At 37.0% G+C, this 17,711-nt stretch overlaps 4 protein-coding genes across 4 annotated transcripts; 1 reads left to right on the forward strand and 3 right to left on the reverse strand.

The window, feature by feature from the left end:
- Positions 1–358: 358 nt before the first annotated feature.
- LOC140182081 (F-box/kelch-repeat protein At3g23880-like) lies at positions 359–1,543 on the reverse strand. Its single transcript, XM_072228183.1, has 2 exons — positions 1,303–1,543; positions 359–1,044 (listed from the first exon to the last, which is right to left on the reverse strand). The coding sequence occupies exons 1-2, from the start codon at positions 1,541–1,543 to the stop codon at positions 359–361; spliced, it is 927 nt and encodes a 308-aa protein (XP_072084284.1).
- A 454-nt stretch (positions 1,544–1,997) lies between these two features.
- On the forward strand, positions 1,998–9,716 carry LOC140182082 (uncharacterized). Its single transcript, XM_072228184.1, has 2 exons — positions 1,998–5,447; positions 9,534–9,716. The coding sequence occupies exons 1-2, from the start codon at positions 2,223–2,225 to the stop codon at positions 9,714–9,716; spliced, it is 3,408 nt and encodes a 1,135-aa protein (XP_072084285.1). The 5' UTR covers positions 1,998–2,222.
- A 1,075-nt stretch (positions 9,717–10,791) lies between these two features.
- Positions 10,792–16,058, reverse strand: LOC112779489 (F-box/kelch-repeat protein At3g23880). The gene is made up of 2 exons (XM_025823786.3): positions 15,919–16,058; positions 10,792–14,828 (listed from the first exon to the last, which is right to left on the reverse strand). Exon 2 carries the CDS (start codon positions 12,214–12,216, stop codon positions 10,981–10,983), a length of 1,236 nt encoding a protein of 411 aa, XP_025679571.2. The 5' UTR covers positions 12,217–14,828; positions 15,919–16,058; the 3' UTR covers positions 10,792–10,980.
- Positions 15,721–17,300, reverse strand: LOC140172845 (F-box/kelch-repeat protein At3g23880-like). The gene has a single exon (XM_072227631.1). The coding sequence runs from the start codon at positions 17,165–17,167 to the stop codon at positions 15,944–15,946; it is 1,224 nt and encodes a 407-aa protein (XP_072083732.1). The 5' UTR covers positions 17,168–17,300; the 3' UTR covers positions 15,721–15,943.
- Positions 17,301–17,711: the final 411 nt, after the last annotated feature.

A 17,711-nucleotide genomic window follows, 5' to 3' on the forward strand; every position in this document is an offset into this window, starting at 1 on the left:
TATAATGTAAATACGAAGAAATACTAATAAATGATGGTCATTCCTACAAGTCCAGCATGAGGATGTGAAATTGTGAATACGAAATATGAAATAGAAAATAATCATCACCGAAAGTATAGTTTTTTAAAAACTAGATAAATAAATCACTAATTTAAAAAGAAAAATGTAAAACGGTAATTAAAATTTATTATTTTTAATTATTAATTAATTATTAACATTTAAAAGTGTAAACTAAAAATATGTTATTAAACTATTAAATAAAAAAAATTAAATTAATGACCAAAAAAAAAAAAAAAAAACTATAAGGAGTTGGCTAGAAACAAACCATTTAGAAGAGAGCTTATACACTAAGGTTTGATCAACCTGATTTGAGATGAGCTACTTGAAGGCCACGATATGATGGTGAAACTAAGCTTTCGTGATAAATATGGACATACAATCCAACTGAGGGAGACGCAGAAGTAGGTTCCAATACAGGAAATTTAAAGCTGCCATTATCAAAGTTATAAAGAACTATCTTTGAAGACGATGTAACTGCCATAATAACATTTTTCCAGATATACAATGGGCGTAAATGATCACCAGATAGACGCGAAGAAAGACGCGGGTGACAGGGGATGATGACGAATTTAGTCCAAGATTGAGACACTCCATACTCCTTCATTACCCATACAGACCAATGAATTTTCTCATGATTAAAACATGCAAGGCAGTTCCTCAACAAACATAACTGTGGGAAGATGGTTTTATTATACTGATTATTGAGGGGCATGGAAAACTCAGTAAAAATCTCGTTCACCAAGTTAAGGGAAAGAACCAAGAAATCTATAGTGCTATGAGAACGAATCCAGTTAAGAGTGGCGGTGCCAGGCACAAATACCCCTCTACCATCACCCTTTATGCTGCCAATTGGAATATCTTGAATGGCACTCTTGCAAGGGTTCCGACAAAATGTATAAATTCTGATTGCACATTTCGTTATCTCATGTAGAATCTCAACAAGCTTGTACTTGTCATTCACATGATCATAGCCGAAGCCGCTAGCTATTAAGAAGCCCCAATTCCCAGCGATTAGGATGCCAATCCAGTATAGGCATGGTTTCTCATGTCGCCGGAAGCCTCATGCAACCACAGCAATCCATTGCAAGAGCCAGTAATTCTGTATCTACTTTTTCCCTCGAATTGAACCGCTTCCGTAGGCTTGGAAGGATTCTCCAACAAGGATCGTACATAGAAATCTTCCAATCTTTTTGTAGGGGAAGAGCTGAGGATAGTGATAAAAAGCTCGTAGCCCGCTCATACATGGATCCGCGGCAATTGAACGTCGAACATGATCGTTGGCGAATTGGGAGCTGGAAATTAGGGTTCTCCATGAACTGCACACACTCTGTAACCGAAGAAGCGACCTCGCCGGAAGCCTCAGCAAGATTTCTCTGATGAGTTCATCTGGAAGGACTGGCAGTGGCCGCGATGACGTTACCGCTGAAGACAGCAGCCGTTTCCTGCCATTTCTGATGACTCTCAAAGGCTTCTTGTTCGTCATAACTTCAAGGGAGAGTGACTACCGAGGGACACAAACTTTTCACCTCCGAAGGCTCAGCACTATTTATTCCGTGGGCTGAGTGTCACAGAAAATTTTAGAAGGTTAGATTTAACAGTGTTTGAATAGTTTTCTGGAGTGTTTGAGAATACTCTAGATGGTTCCGGAACGTTCTAGAATGTCCTAGAAGGTCCCGGAATACCCTAGAAGGTTCTAGAAGACTCTGGAAGGTCATAGAGTATTCTAGAAGAGTGTAGATGTATATAGAAGTATAAAGAGTGATATGGAATAATCTAGAAACATTTAGAGAGTTGTGGTAGGATAGATATTTGTAAAGAAGGTTCTGGATGATTAATCTAGACCGTTGATTAGATTTAATCCTAACCATCCATTGAGGAGGTGGATGGCTATAAATAGGGATGAGAGTTAGAGTTTGGGTGTGTGTGAATCATTTGTAACCACACTTGAGCAATAAAGTGTTCTTTCACCAAAGCTTCCTTTCTCTTGTGTTCTCTTATATTCTTAGCTTTCTTGCTAAGTATTGAGGGTTAGGCTGACTTGGTCTTAGCTCAAGAGGTTGAGTAAGTCCGAGTGCCGGCACGGTAGCGTTGGAGTGTGTCCAAGGTCGTGACAATTTGGTATCCGAGCAAGGTTCGAGAGGGAGCACAAGTCGCTTGTGGGTATGGCTTCTAGTATCACCATGGAGCATGTTGAGTCTCAAAGGGGAAGGAATGCTATTCCTTCTCAATGGGGAGGCAAGAAGGTCCGTTCTTCAAGTGAGCCTAGAGGTAAGGACTCTAACTTCTTAGAAGAGAGAGTTTCTGTGTTGGAGAAGGTTCTATCCTCTATGGATGAGCGGTTCCAAAGGATAGAACATGATAAGGAGACCCTCGAGGCTCACGTGTTAGGAGAACTAGATGCTTTCAAAGAAAGCATGCTCCAAATCGAAGAGAAGCTTGAGAATTCCTTGAAGCTATTTGAGGAAGTTCGAGTTTGGTTCGAGGAGGCAAAATCTCGACCAACCATTATAAGGGAGACGACAAGGATTGATCTCCCCAAGCCAAAGGAGTTCAAGGGCGTAAGGGACGCTCGCGAGGTGGAGAACTTCCTATGGCAAATGGAGAGGTACTTCGAAGGCCAAGGGGTGGTCGAAGAAGCAATAAAGGTACGCACTGCAGCTCTCTACCTTTCTGATAATGCTACTTTGTGGTGGAGGAGAAAGTGCGTAGATATGGAAAAGGACACTTGCAACATAGCCACATGGGAAGAATTCAAAAGGGAATTGAAAAGACAATTCTTCCCTGAGAATGTGGTTTATGAAGCAAGGAAGAAGTTGAGGGAGTTGAAGCACAAGAGTACGATTAGCGACTACGTAAAGGAGTTCACTACTCTCACGCTTCAAATCCCCAACTTAGCATCAGATGATGCATTGTTCTTCTTCATTGATGGACTCCAACCTTGGGCAAAGCAAGAACTACAAAGAAGGAATGTTAAGGATGTCGATGAGGCCATCGTGGTGGCCGAATCACTCATTGAGTATCATAGGGGAGACTCTAAACCCAAGTCATCCTCCAAGCCTAGTTCTACTAAAGGTGGGGGAGACAAGGGAAAGAGTTTCTCAACCAAGAAGGAAGGAAAATACTCTTCAAAAAAAGAGTATGAAGAAAAGAAAAAGGCTTTCATGCCCAAAGGAGGATGCTTCGTGTGTAAGGGACCACACCAAATGAAGGATTGTCCCAAGCTAGGGACTTTGGCATCTATCGCCGAGGAACGAGAAGCTCAAACTCAAGTAACTGAGTGTGTTGGATCTATCCAACACATAAATGCTGTGAAGAGCAAAGAGGCAAGCACTATAGAAAAGAAAGGCTTGATGTATGTCAAAACCTTTATCAATGAAAAACCTGTCATGGCTATGATCGACACTGGTGCTACACACAACTTCATCACGCCTGATGAAGCAAGGAGGCTTGGGTTGAAGATCACCGAAAAAAATGGTTGGTTCAAACCCGTGAATACCAAGGGTGAACCCCTTAAGGGAGTAGCAAAAGGGGTTGAGATGACTCTTGGTTCTTGGAAGGGCCTTGTGGATTTCTCAGTAGCACCCATGGACGATTTTAAAATAGTCATCGGGCTCGATTTGCAAAGGAAGGCAAATATAATACCTATGTCATACTACGACGTAGTATGCGTCATGGAGAAAGGGTCTCCATGCATGGTCCCTATAGTCTCTAAAGTTGGAGGACCACCGATACTCTCCGCTATGCAACTCAAGAAAGGGTTCAAGAAGGGAGAGATTACATATTTGGCTCTACTACAAGAGGAGTCAACACTTGAAAGAGAAGACGCTCCTCCCAAAATCAAGGAAGTCCTTGAAGAAAATAAGGATGTGATGCCTCCCGAGTTGCCAAAACAACTACCACCTAGGAGGAAGGTGGACCACAAGATTGAATTGGAGTTAGGAGCAAAGCTGCCCGCCTCAACACCGTATAGAATGGCACCGCCAGAACTCGAGGAGTTGAAGAAGCAACTCAAGGATTTGCTAGATGCTGGGTTCATCCGTCCATCGAAGGCACCTTATGGCGCACCAGTCTTATTCCAAAAGAAGCATGATGGTTCATTGAGGCTATGCATCGACTATCGAGCACTTAACAAGGTAACCATCAAGAACAAATACCCTATTCCTTTGATAGCCGATTTGTTTGATCAACTTGGTAGAGCCAAGTGGTTCTCAAAGCTAGATTTGAGGTCAGGATATCACCAAGTGAGAATTGCCGATGGTGATGAGCCTAAGACCACGTGTGTCACGAGGTATGGATCGTATGAGTGGTTGGTGATGCCTTTTGGCTTGACCAACGCTCCTGCGACCTTCTGTACCTTGATGAATGAGATCTTTCGACCTTACCTTGATCGGTTTGTAGTGGTCTACTTGGATGACATTGTTGTCTATAGCAATACTTTGGAGGAACATGTAGAACACTTACGAACCGTGTTCAAGATCTTGCGAGAGAATAACCTATATGTGAAGAAGGAAAAGTGTTCCTTTGCAAGGGACGAAGTCCACTTCTTGGGACACATCATTAAGGGTGGAACTCTCTGCATGGATCAAGGAAAGGTGAAGGCTATCAAAGAATGGGAGCCGCCAAACAAGGTATCTGAATTGAGGTCATTCCTTGGGTTGGCTAATTACTATCGGAGGTTTATCAAGGGATACTCCGCTAAGGCTGCACCATTAACTGATCTTCTCAAGAAGAATCACTCTTGGGAATGGTCAAAGGAGTGTCAAAAGGCCTTTGATGAGTTGAAGGCTGCTATCACAGAAGGACCAGTACTAGCACTACCCGACTACTCAAAGGTATTTGAAGTCCACACTGATGCTTCTGACTACGCTATTGGAGGAGTTCTGATGCAAGAAGGACATCCTATTGCCTTTGAGAGTCGCAAGTTGAATGATACAGAGAGGCGATACACTGTCCAAGAGAAGGAGATGACCGCGGTGGTGCATTGTCTGAGAACTTGGCGTCACTACTTGCTTGGTTCACACTTCATCGTCAAGACAGACAATGTGGCTACAAGCTACTTCCAAACTCAAAAGAAGTTAAGCCCCAAACAAGCTAGGTGGCAAGACTTCTTGGCTGAGTTTGATTTCGAATTCGAATACAAGTCAGGCAAGACTAATGTCGTAGCAGATGCGCTGAGTCGCAAGGCTGAGTTAGCGGCCATTTCTATGGTGGAAGGAGATATTATGCATATCATCAAGGAAGGGTTGCATCACGATCCATTAGCCAAGAAGTTGGTGGAGTTGGCTAGAGAAGGTAAGACCAAAAGATTTTGGTTAGAAAACGACCTTCTCTACACAAAAGGGAGAAGACTATACGTTCCTAAATGGGACAATCTGAGAAGGAAGTTGGTAAGAGAATGCCACGACACCAAGTGGGCTGGTCACCAAGGTCAGCGAAGGACCTTAGCACTCATTGAATCTTCTTATTATTGGCCTCAAATGAGAGCTGAAGTGGAGAGCTATGTGAAGACTTGTCTTGTGTGCCAACAAGATAAGATTGAAAACAAGACACCAAGTGGGTTGTTGGAACCTCTGCCTCCATCAGAGCGACCGTGGGAAAGTGTCTCTCTAGATTTCATCTCTGCCTTACCGAAGTCCGAGGGGTTTGGATCTATTCTCGTAGTAGTGGATCGATTTTCGAAGTATGCTACCTTTATACCTGCCCCTACTGACTGCACTGCAGAGGAAGCAGCACGACTATTCTTCAAGAATGTGGTGAAGTACTGGGGATTGCCTAAGAGCATCATTAGTGATCGAGATCCACGCTTCACAGGACGACTATGGACAGAGCTGTTCAAACTCCTTGGGTCGGAGCTTCATTTCTCAACAAGCTTCCATCCTCAAACCGATGGGCAGACTGAGAGAGTGAATGCCTTACTTGAGTGTTACTTAAGGCATTTTGTAAGCGCTAATCAGAAGGATTGGACAAAACTCCTAGACATTGCTCAATTCTCATACAATCTGCAAAGGAGCGAGTCTACAGGGAAGAGCCCATTTGAGATTGTGACTGGACAACAGCCGCTTACACCTCACTCTCTTTCTTCCTCTTACTCAGGAAAGAGCCCTGGAGCTTATCATATGATTAAGTCATGGGAAGAACAAGCAGATGTCACTCGTTCTTACCTCGACAAAGCTGCAAAGAGGATGAAGAAATGGGCAGATAAGAAGAGGAGGCATGCAAGCTATCAAGTGGGAGATAAGGTAATGATTAAACTTCTGCCACAACAATTCAAAGCCTTTCGCAAGGTTCATAAGGGTTTAATCCGCAAATACGAAGGACCATTTGAGATCATTGGACGTGTTGGGGAGGTTGCTTACAAAGTACAACTCCCTCCCTCTATGAAGATCCACCCGGTCTTCCATGTGAGTATGCTTAAACCATATCATGAGGACCAAGACGAACCGAGTAGAGGTAACTCGAGTCGTGCTCCGCCTGTGGTGATTAGATCCTTTGACAAAGAAATTGAAGAGATCCTAGCTAATCGCGTCGTGCGACGAAGAGGAGTACCACCAAGTATCCAATACTTGATCAAGTGGAAAGGGCTCCCGATAACTGAAGCTAGCTGGGAAACTCGCGAAGATCTGTGGCAATTCCAAGAACACCTAGAGCGCTATCATGAACAGAACGCGACGAGGACGTCTGCGCATTAGGTGGGGGAGAATGTCACAGAAAATTTTAGAAGGTTAGATTTAACAGTGTTTGAATAGTTTTCTGGAGTGTTTGAGAATACTCTAGATGGTTCCGGAACGTTCTAGAATATCCTAGAAGGTCCCGGAATACCCTAGAAGGTTCTAGAAGACTCTGGAAGGTCATAGAGTATTCTAGAAGAGTGTAGATGTATATAGAAGTATAAAGAGTGATATGGAATAATCTAGAAACATTTAGAGAGTTGTGGTAGGATAGATATTTGTAAAGAAGGTTCTGGATGATTAATCTGGACCGTTGATTAGATTTAATCCTAACCATCCATTGAGGAGGTGGATGGCTATAAATAGGGATGAGAGTTAGAGTTTGGGTGTGTGTGAATCATTTGTAACCACACTTGAGCAATAAAGTGTTCTTTCACCAAAGCTTCCTTTCTCTTGTGTTCTCTTATATTCTTAGCTTTCTTGCTAAGTATTGAGGGTTAGGCTGACTTGGTCTTAGCTCAAGAGGTTGAGTAAGTCCGAGTGCCGGCACGGTAGCGTTGGAGTGTGTCCAAGGCCGTGACATGAGTGTGCCTTTCAAAAAAAGAGTTGAATAAAATAAAATTCAAAATTCAACAATTTAACAATTAATCTCACTATTTTTTTTTTTGGAAACACATAGTGAATTAATGTCTGTATTTAAAAGAAACAAAACTCTATCTATTTAAGAAATGAGAATTAGGTTTTGAAATCGGTAGTGTGTTTCCCTATTGGAATTTTGAGCTCCAAATTATCCACCCACTTTTTTTTATAAGAAAACTATAAAATTTATACAAGGAATTTAACTTATATTAGAAAAATTAACTATTATCCGGATAATTAAGGCATATAAGAATTTTGTTATTTGAGTCTTAATCTACACAGTGACTTATTTTTAATAATCTTGTTTAAACTCTTACCTTTTTCTTTCTTTTAAGCTCTTCAGTTATGAGGACACCAAAAAAAAAAAAAAAAAACTTTTAGTTATGTGATATGCCTATGAAAAATTGTTGTTTTAATCTTCATGAATAACGAATAATATTTAATAAATGTATATATTCTCCAAGTATTTATATGGTTATGTGGCATTGCTTAATGTTGAATATCTTTTGTCAACATGACCACTGGTACCTCAGTAAGAAACTAAGAATAAACAAAAAAGAAGAACAAACAATATTTTCTCTTGAACATAAACTCCAATCTCACCTACTATTGATCAATCTAAACTTAAGGGTAAATGTGTACCTTTCAATAATTATAGAAATTGCTCTCATTTAACTTTTCCATATCCAGCCCCACAATAGAGAGGCAACTTAGGATAAAAGTTTTAGACTCTTCTGTTTCAATAGCTAGCTTTTGAATTCTGGTTCTTTTGAGGTTTTATACGTGTAACAAATGGTGCTTTTATTGATAGTTGGTAGATGGTTACGTATGAAAAATGTTGATCAATAGAAGGTTTTGATAGACAAAAGAGTTGACTGTGATCAAGTAAAATGTCAAAGTGCAGAATGACTAGTGAAGAGACGGGAATGGATCCTCTCAATTTTTTTTTAATTTGTTGAGAGGGTAAAGTATAATCTCTCACCATTAATTTTATAAGTAGGACTAAGAGAAGGCATCGGAGAGAAAGCGTTGAAGGATTAGAGATCACACTTTACTTCCTCAATTGAAAAAAAAAATTGAAAAGATCCATCCCTGTGGAGGGACTAACCGTGATCGAGTTAAACACCACCAAATATAGTGTATCAGTATACATTTTCCTTTCTCCTAATTAATACGTATTTTACTATTTTCTCTACATTAATCTGTTTTGCCATTGCCACAACATTAGCTTTTTAGTAATTAGATGTAATGACTATTGTGTTAAGCTCAATTGCTTATCTATGATGTATCTTTTATGTGGTTAAGTTGTTTAACATTGTTCATAATGTGAATGTTTGTTCATGGTAATTTCATATCATGTAAGTTCTTCTATAATGGGGAAAACTAAATGTTCAAGAGAATTTTGGCGAAGTACAAAACAACTAAAAACATTAAGATTCCGATTCCAAACCTATCCATTGAACTTTCAAGTTCATTAGCAATATATCATTTTCTTCTACTAGCTAAGTATGTTGATTCTACGAAGGATTCTAGTTAATTATTCATCATAACAAATCAATAAAGAGGAAAAAGAATATAACTGCATTAATGGGTTTGCTTCGGTTTTCCCAATATAAGATTGATTGTTGATGATTTTGTGTCCAAAATTCAAATATCTTAATACTATAGATCATACATGTATTGTTTATTTCTTATCCAATGGACAAAACCAGTTCTAGGTATCAATCCAAAAACCAAAATGTTGAAAACCAACATGGAAGAACATAATATGAAACTGTAGTCATTAAATTATGGGATATTACAGTTTTTCTTTCTTCCCTTAATTTAACCCTAAAAATGATAACTTGTCATATAAAAATAGAACTTGATACTAGAAAAAATTAACTCTAATTGTAAATGAACACCAGGAAATGATAGTCATTCCTTAATATCCTAAATAAAGCAGAAAATTGCTGTGACATTGTGATTTAGCAATGGGAACAATCATGTCAACAGAAAGTATAGTTTTGCCGCCCTACACCAAGTTGGAAAAAACTATATAAATAAATCATTCAACTAGAATAGCTAGAAACTAAATAGCGGGGGAAAGCCTTTACCAATAGAGGAATTCACTTGGAAGAAATTGTAGACATGGGTTTTTGATGACTTTGATCCAACGCATTTCAGATGTGCTACTTAGAAGACCACAGTGTGATGGAGAAACCAAGCTTTCATGATAAACATGGAATCGCTTCGCCGCCAGAGTGCTTAGACAAAGGAGCAACTTTCATCATGCCATCCCTGTGGCCATCAATGACAGGGAACTTAAAGTTGCCATGGTTTAAGTTATACCTAATTATTCTTGAATAAGGAGCAGCAGTCCCCAGAAGAACATCATTTTCCCAAAGATACAGAGGAATAATGTGTATGCTAAGGTACTGTGGGATCATGGCCAATTTAGTCCAAGATTCAGACACTCCATACTCCTTCATCAACCACACAGAGCAATGAGTTCTATGTTCACTGCAAATTGCAAGGTATTTCCTCAGCACACACAACTGCAGGATTTTGAAATGACAATACATATCTCTTATGATTAGGCGGGGAAACAAACTATGTGATATATTCATAAAAATATATCACTTTAAGAAATAACTTATGTCATCAGGTTAATTTCTTAGAAGTTCATATTATTCTTTGACAAGACGAGTTGGTTAAGTTTGTTAGCCGATGAAAGTTTGTAAATAATTATTCCCGAGCAGTGTTAGAGGGCTAATATAAAAAAATATGAGAGTTGGCAAAAAAGATGACAAATGCGACTGTTGGTCATAAAATAGGGTCTAGAACTACAAGGAATATCTAGATAATTAAGAATATAAAGGCTCTTTGTCTTTATGACATGGCTTATCGTTTGTTTGTTAAAATCTCGTAACAACTCTTCCATTTGTTTTAAGCTCCAATTCTTTAATACTCATTAATAACGGATAACTTATATCACCAGAGGTTGGTACCTCAGAAGTTCATATTATTTCTTTGACCACCAAGAGTGAAAACAAATGTATCAATATATCATTTTTCCCACTGCCTATATGTTGATCACTGAAAGCTGGTAATCATTTATTTATCACAAGAAATAAAAGAGAAAAATGTATTAATTTTGATTTTGTTTAGTCATAAAAGAATCATTTATGACCATGAATCCATAATTTGAAGATGCCATACGGATCATTCATGCAACAATTATCAACATATTTCATCTGGTTCAACGGGTAAAGCATCCAGTTTTGGATCCAAAGACAACAAAATTAAAAGGAAATGGTACGCATTAAATTACATATTATATTCTCTCCCTTTAATTTTACCCTAAAATAATAGGTTTAAATCTAAGGTCAGATCTTCATCGCAAGCATAAATTTACTATAAATGCAAAGGAACACTAGTAAATGATGGTTAATCCTACAAATCCAGCCTGGGCATGTGAATATGAAATTGGCAATAATCATAACAGGTAGTATAATTTTGTAAAAAACTAGATAAATAATCACTAAATTAGAAAAGCAATAAGAACAGATAAATTCTCAAAAGTCAAAACTCATAAAGAAGGCATAGGAGTTGACTAGAATCAAACTATTATTCAGAAGACAGCTTGTCGGTTAGCGTTGATTAACTGAATTTGGGATGAGCTACTTGGAAGGTCAGGTGAAACTAAGCTTTCGTGATAAATAAAGACGGACAATCCTATTGAAGGAGTAGGTTCAGGAAATTCAAAGCTACCATTATCCAAATTATACAGAACTATATTTGAAGTTGATGCAACCGCCACAAGAATATTGTTTCCCCAGATATACAATGGACGTAAATGATAATCATCTAGAAGCGCAAGTAAAGGATAATCGGGTAGACACGGAAGGCAGGGGATGATGGCCAATTTAGGCACTCCATACTCCTTCATGACCCACACGAACCAATGAGTTTTCGCATGATTAAAACAATATGCAAGGCAGTTCCTCAGCACACATAACTGTGGGAAGATGAAGGTTTTATCATCCGGATCAGTGAGAGGCAGGGAAAACTCACTAAAAGTCTCCTTCACCAAGTCAAGGGAAAGAACCACGTACTCCAGAGTGTCATGCTGACAAACCCAATTAAGAGTAGCGGTGCCAGGCACAAATACCCCTTGACGATCACCCTTTATGCTGCTATATGGGATCCCTTGAATGGCTCTATTGGAAGGGTTGCGGCAAAATGTACAAATTCTGGTTGTATGATCCCCCATGTGATTTACAATCACAACAACCTTGTACTTGTCATTCACATGATCATAGCCGAAGCCGCCAACTGAAAAGAATTCTCCACGTCCCACTGATGGGGTTGTCAATAATCCAGTACAGGGATTCCACAACCTGACACAGGTGTTGATGCCAACAACATCATACAGCAAGCACAGCAATCCATTGCAAGAGCCAATAACCGTGTAGTAACGGCTCTCCACGAAGAGAACGACTTCCGTAGGTGTGGAAGGGTTCTCGACCAAGGAGCGTAAGGAGCAATCTCCGAATCCGTTGTGGAAATAATGATGATAAGCAACTCGTGGCCCACTCAAACTTGGATCCGCGGCGGTTGAATGTTGAAGATGGTCTTTGGCGAATTGAGAGCTGGAAATTAGGGTTTTCCATGAACTGCACACTCTCCGTAAGCGAAGCAGTGATCTTGGCGGAAGCCTCAGCAAGATTTCTCTGATAAGTTCATCTGGAAGGAACGGCAGCGGCTCCGATTGCGTTACCCTCGAAGACAGCGGCCGTTTAGGGGCGTTTATGGTGACTCTTAAAGGCTTCCTCTTCCTCTCGTAATAATCATGTGGCTGCTCCATAACAACTTAAAGGGAGGTTAGCGGCGGCCACCACGGCGAAACGGTTTAGCTTCACAAATTTAGAACTTCCCAACTGCACTATAGTATAGTATCTATTTCACTCTAGAAAAGTCTAGGCCATCAGTTTTATTAAAATCTGAGTAGCATTTAGGACTTATTTTGATGAACTTTTAGAAAAAAAAAATTGTTCGAGTTATCTTTTTATTATTTAAAAGATTTTATTAAAATATAAAAGTAATTTTATATTTGAGTATTTTAATGTAAAAATATTTTTTTATTTATTAATTATGTTTGAGTATAACAATATAAAAATATTTTTTATTTATTTATTATATAAAAAATAGGCTTTTTATTTAAATAAATTAAGAGAAGAACTAAATTACTCGATTCCCCTAAATGAATTTTAAAGACGTGATTCCCCTAAATCATATAATATATAAATTGTCCTAAGCTTGTGTGTTTTAAATAATATATGAATCATGACGATTTATGCATGAAATACAATGCTCAAAAACACATAAATCATCCCAGGCCTTTGTGTTTTACAAAATGTATATAAATCGTCCTAGGCCACCATGAGTTACATTTTTTTATCCTAAAACTCATTGTCCTAGCACGATTTATGTGTAACTAGTCACCCCTCAAGACCCTAGCACGATTTATGTATTATTATGGTAAGACACATTAGGCTGGGACGATTTACATTCAAAAACACAAAGCTCATGACTATGGAATAATTTATGTGCTAAAAATTTTATAAAAACTTAAATTTATGTTACTCAAAAACACATAAATTTATATTATGCAAAATTATATATTTTAACACCTTTAGACTTTTTAAAAAAAAATTAAATTTATATATTAAAATTTAGTACTCTTTTCATTATAATTTGTCAGTATTTTTTTTATTTAATTTAGTTTTTAATGAAATTAATAATTAAAATTATAAAATAATAATTAAAATTTGTACAAAGTCAAATAAAAAAACGACAAAAAGAGTTCTATAAAAATTATGCATCAATAAAAATGATTAAAAAAAATCATATGAACAATAAATACTAAAAATTTTATAAAAACTTAAATTTATGTTACTCAAAACAACATGAATTTATATTATTCCAAATTATATTTTTTAACACCTTTTGATATTTTTTTTAAAACAAATTAAATTTATATATTAAAATTTAGTACTTTTTTTATTATAATTTGTTAGTATTTTTTTTAATTTAATTTAATCTTATTAATAAAATTAATAATTGAAATTATAAAAAAGTATATTTTTTTTTTAAAGTTAAAATTTAAATAGATATAATTTAAATTAAAATATTATAAATAAAAATACCCTGTTATATATAAATCGTGACAGGCTTGAGAGGATTTGCTTTAACACGTTCATAGTGCCAAGCCTTTGTCTTTTAGCTCAAAATCACGTAAATCTATAACCCTGTAACGATTTACTCCTTATTCTCCTAGGTCATTCATGCATAAATCGTTTCTGGGTAGCATGGTTAACATATTATATAATCCTCATGCTCTTGGAACGATTTATATAATAGTAGAAAGAGGATATTTACGTTTCAAAATTTGATTTAGGGGAATCCAGTAATTTTGGTATTGGTTTATTTTATTTAAGTAAAAAACCCTGATGATTTTGTGTCCAAAACTCAAATATCTTAATACTATAGATCATACATGGTATTGCTTATTTCTTATCCAATAGACAAAACCAGTTCTAAGTAATAATCCAAAAACCAAAATGTTGAAAACCAACATGGAAGAACATAATATGAAACTGTAGTCATTAAATTATGGGATATTACAGTTTCTATTTACTTTCTTCCCTTAATTTAACCGTAAAAATGATAACTTGTCATATAAAAATAGAACTTGATACTAGAAAAAATTAACTCTAATTGTAAATGAACACTATTCATTCTTTAATATCCTAAATAAAGCAGAAAAATTGCTGTGACATTGTGATTTAGCAATGGGGAACAATCATGTCAACAGAAAGTATAGTTTTGCAGCACTACACCAAGTTTGAAAAAACTATATAAACAAATCATTCAACTAGAATAGCTAGAAACTAAATAGAGCGGAAAAGCCTTTACCAATAGAGGATTTCACTTGGAAGAAATTGTAGACATGGGTTTTTTATGACTTTGATCCAACGCATTTCAGATGTGCTACTTAGAAGACCACAGTGTGATGGTGAAACCAAGCTTTCATGATAAATATGGAATCGCTTCGCCGCCATCGAGTGCTTAGACAAAGGAGCAACTTTCATCATGTCATCCCTGTGGCCATCAATGACAGGGAACTTAAAGTTGCCATGGTTTAAGTTATACCTAATTATTCTTGAATAAGGAGCTGCAGTCCCCAGAAGAACATCATTTTCCCAAAGATACAGTGGAATAACGTGTATGCTAAGGTACTGTGGGATAATGGCCAATTTAGTCCAAGATTCAGACACTCCATACTCCTTCATCAACCACACAGAGAAATGAAAGCTCTTTTTCTTTATGACATGGCTTATCGTTGTGTTTGTTAAAATCTCGTATCAACTCTTCCATTGTTAAAATCTCGTATCAACTCTTCCTCAGCACACATAACTGCAGTATTTTGAAATGACAATACATATCTCTATGATTAGGCGGGGAAAACAAACTATGTGATATATTCATAAAAATATATCATTTTAATATTCAAGAATAATAAATAACTTAAGTCATCAGGTTAATTTCTTAGAAGTTCATATTATTCTTTGACAAGACGAGTTGGTTAAGTTTGTTAGTCGATGAAAGTTTCTAAATAGTTATTCCCGAGCAGTGTTTGAGGGCTAATATAAAAAAATGAGTGTTGGCCAAAAACATGACAAATGTGACTGTTGGTCATAAGATAGGGTCTAGAACTAAAAGGGATATCTACATAATTAAGAACAGAAAAGCTCTTTTTCCTTGTGACATGGCTTTTCGACTTGTTTGTTAAAATCATCTTTTCAACTCTTCCATTTGTTTTAAGCTCCAGTTCTTCAATACTCAGCAAGAACAGATAACTTATATCACCAGGTTGGTACCTCAGAAGTTCATATTATTTCTTAGCCCACCCAGAGAGAAAACAAATGTATCAATACATCATTTTCCCACTTCCTAGTATGTTGATCATTGAAAGCTCGTAATCATTTATTTATCACAAGAAATAAAAAATAAAAAAGTATTAATTTTGATTTTGTTTAGTCATAAAAGAATCATTTATGACCATGAATCCATAATTTGAAGATGCCCATACTATGGTATGGATCATTCATGCACCAATTATCAGCATATTTCATCTGGTTCAATGGGTAAAGCATCCAGTTTTGGATCCAAAAACAACAAAATTAAAAGGAAATGGTACGCATTAAATTACATATTACATTCTCTGCCCTTAATTTTACCCTAAAATAATAGGTTTGAATCTAAGGTCAGATCTTCATAGCAAGCATAAATTTACTGTAAGCGCAAAGGAACACTAGTAAATGATGGTTAATCATACAAATCCAGCCTGACCATGTGAATATGAAATTGGCAATAATCATAACAGGTAGTATAATTTTGTAAAAAACTAGATAAATAATCACTAAATTAGAAAAGCAATAAGAACAGATAAATTCTCAAAAGTCAAAACTCATAAAGAAGGCTTAGGAGTTGACTAGAATCAAACCATTATTCAGAAGACGGCTTGTCCGTTAGGGTTTGATTAACTGAATTCGGGATGAGCTACTTGGAAGGTCAGGATCTGGTGGTGAAACTAAGCTTTCGTGATAAATAAAGACGTACAATCCTATTGAAGGAGTAGGTTTCAATACAGGAAATTCAAAGCTACCATTATCCAAATTAAACAGAACTATCTTTGAAGTTAATGCAACCGCCACAAGAATATTGTTTCCCCAGATATACAATGGACGAAAATGATAATTGGATAGACACGGATGGCAGGGGATGACGGCCAATTTAGTCCAAGATTTAGGCACTCCATACTCCTTCATAACCCACACGAACCAATGAGTTTTCTCATGATTAAAACAATATGCAAGGCAGTTCCACAGCACACATAACTGTGGGAAGATGAAGGTTTTATCATTCGGATCATTGAGGGGCAGAGAAAACTCACTAAAAGTTTCCTTCACCAAGTCAAGGGAAAAAACCAAGCAACCCAGGATGGCATGGCTACGAATCCAATTAAGAGTGGCGGTGCCAGGAACAAATACCCCTTTACCATCACCCTTTATGCTGCCAAATGGGATACCTTGAATGGCTCTCTTGGAAGGGTTGCGGCAAAATGTATAAATTCTAGTTGTATATTTCCCCGTGTGCTTTACAATCACAACAAGCTTGTACTTGTCATTCACATGATCATAGCCGAAGCCGCGAACCGATAAGAAATTCCCACATTCCACCGATGGGGCTGTCAATAATCCAGTACAGGGATTCCACAACCTGACACAGGTGTTGATGCCAACATCATTAAACAGCAAGCACAGCAATCCATTGCAAGAGCCAATAACCTTGTAGTTACGTCTCTCCTTGAAGAGAACGACTTCCGTAGGTTTGGAAGAGTTCTCGATCAAGGAGCGTAAGGAGAAATCTCCAAATCCGTAGTGGCAACTATGATGATAAGCAACTCGTGTCCCACTCAAACCTGGATCCGCGGCGGTGGAATGTTGAAGATGGTCTTTGGCGAATTGGGAGCTGGAAATTAGGGATTTCCATGAACTGCACACTCTTCGTAACCGAACCAGTGACCTTGCTGGAAGCCTCAGCAAAATTTCTCTGATGAGTTCATCCGGAAGAAACGGCAGCGGCTGCGATTGCGTTACCGTCGAAGACAGCAGCCGTTTCGGGGTGTTTATGGTGACTCTTAAAGGCTTCCTCTTCCTCTCCCTCTCATAATAATCATGTGGCTGCTCCATAACAACTTAAAGAGAGGTTAGCGGCGGCCACCACGGCGAAAAGGTTTAGCTTCACAAACTTGGAACTTCCCGATTGCACTATAGTAGAGTATCTACTTGACTATTTCCATTTCCTATTTTTTTTTTTTTCCCGTGGGCCACGTGACTAAGTGTGCCTTTCTAAAAGAGTTAAATAACCAAACAAAATTTAAAAATTAATCCCGCTATTTTTTTTTAACATAAAAGAGTTGATTACTTGAGCGAGTTTTTATGAATTTTTTTTATAAAATAGAGGAATTTTATGTTTGAATAATTTATATAAAAAATTTTTATTTAATAATTATATTTAGATTAGATAATATAAATTTTATTTTATTTATTTATAATATTAAAATATTTTTTTAAAGTAAAAAATATTTTAAGAAAAGATGTAAATTTTAGTTTTTTTAAAAAATATATTTTTTAATTCATCTACTGTTTTATGTTTTATTACTAAAATTTTGTCAAATATATTAAAATAATAAAAATATTTTTTTGGTAAAAAATATCTTTTTGATAAACTTAA

The sequence above is a fragment of the Arachis hypogaea genome, chromosome 19, assembly GCF_003086295.3.
Source record: "Arachis hypogaea cultivar Tifrunner chromosome 19, arahy.Tifrunner.gnm2.J5K5, whole genome shotgun sequence".
Classification (NCBI taxonomy): Eukaryota; Viridiplantae; Streptophyta; class Magnoliopsida; order Fabales; family Fabaceae; genus Arachis; species Arachis hypogaea.

Excerpts from the sequence above, each read along its gene's own strand:
- LOC140182081 (XM_072228183.1), bottom strand. The coding sequence starts at position 1,543 with ATGACGAACAAGAAGCCTTTGAGAGTCATCAGAAATGGCAGGAAACGG. Across the intron at positions 1,045-1,302 it reads TTCAATTGCCGCGGATCCAT|CTAGCGGCTTCGGCTATGAT; the intron begins GTATGAGCGGGC and ends GCTTCTTAATAG.
- LOC140182082 (XM_072228184.1), top strand. The coding sequence starts at position 2,223 with ATGGCTTCTAGTATCACCATGGAGCATGTTGAGTCTCAAAGGGGAAGG. Across the intron at positions 5,448-9,533 it reads ACAATCTGAGAAGGAAGTTG|ATGTGCTACTTAGAAGACCA; the intron begins GTAAGAGAATGC and ends AACGCATTTCAG.
- LOC112779489 (XM_025823786.3), bottom strand. The coding sequence starts at position 12,216 with ATGGAGCAGCCACATGATTATTACGAGAGGAAGAGGAAGCCTTTAAGA.
- LOC140172845 (XM_072227631.1), bottom strand. The coding sequence starts at position 17,167 with ATGGAGCAGCCACATGATTATTATGAGAGGGAGAGGAAGAGGAAGCCT.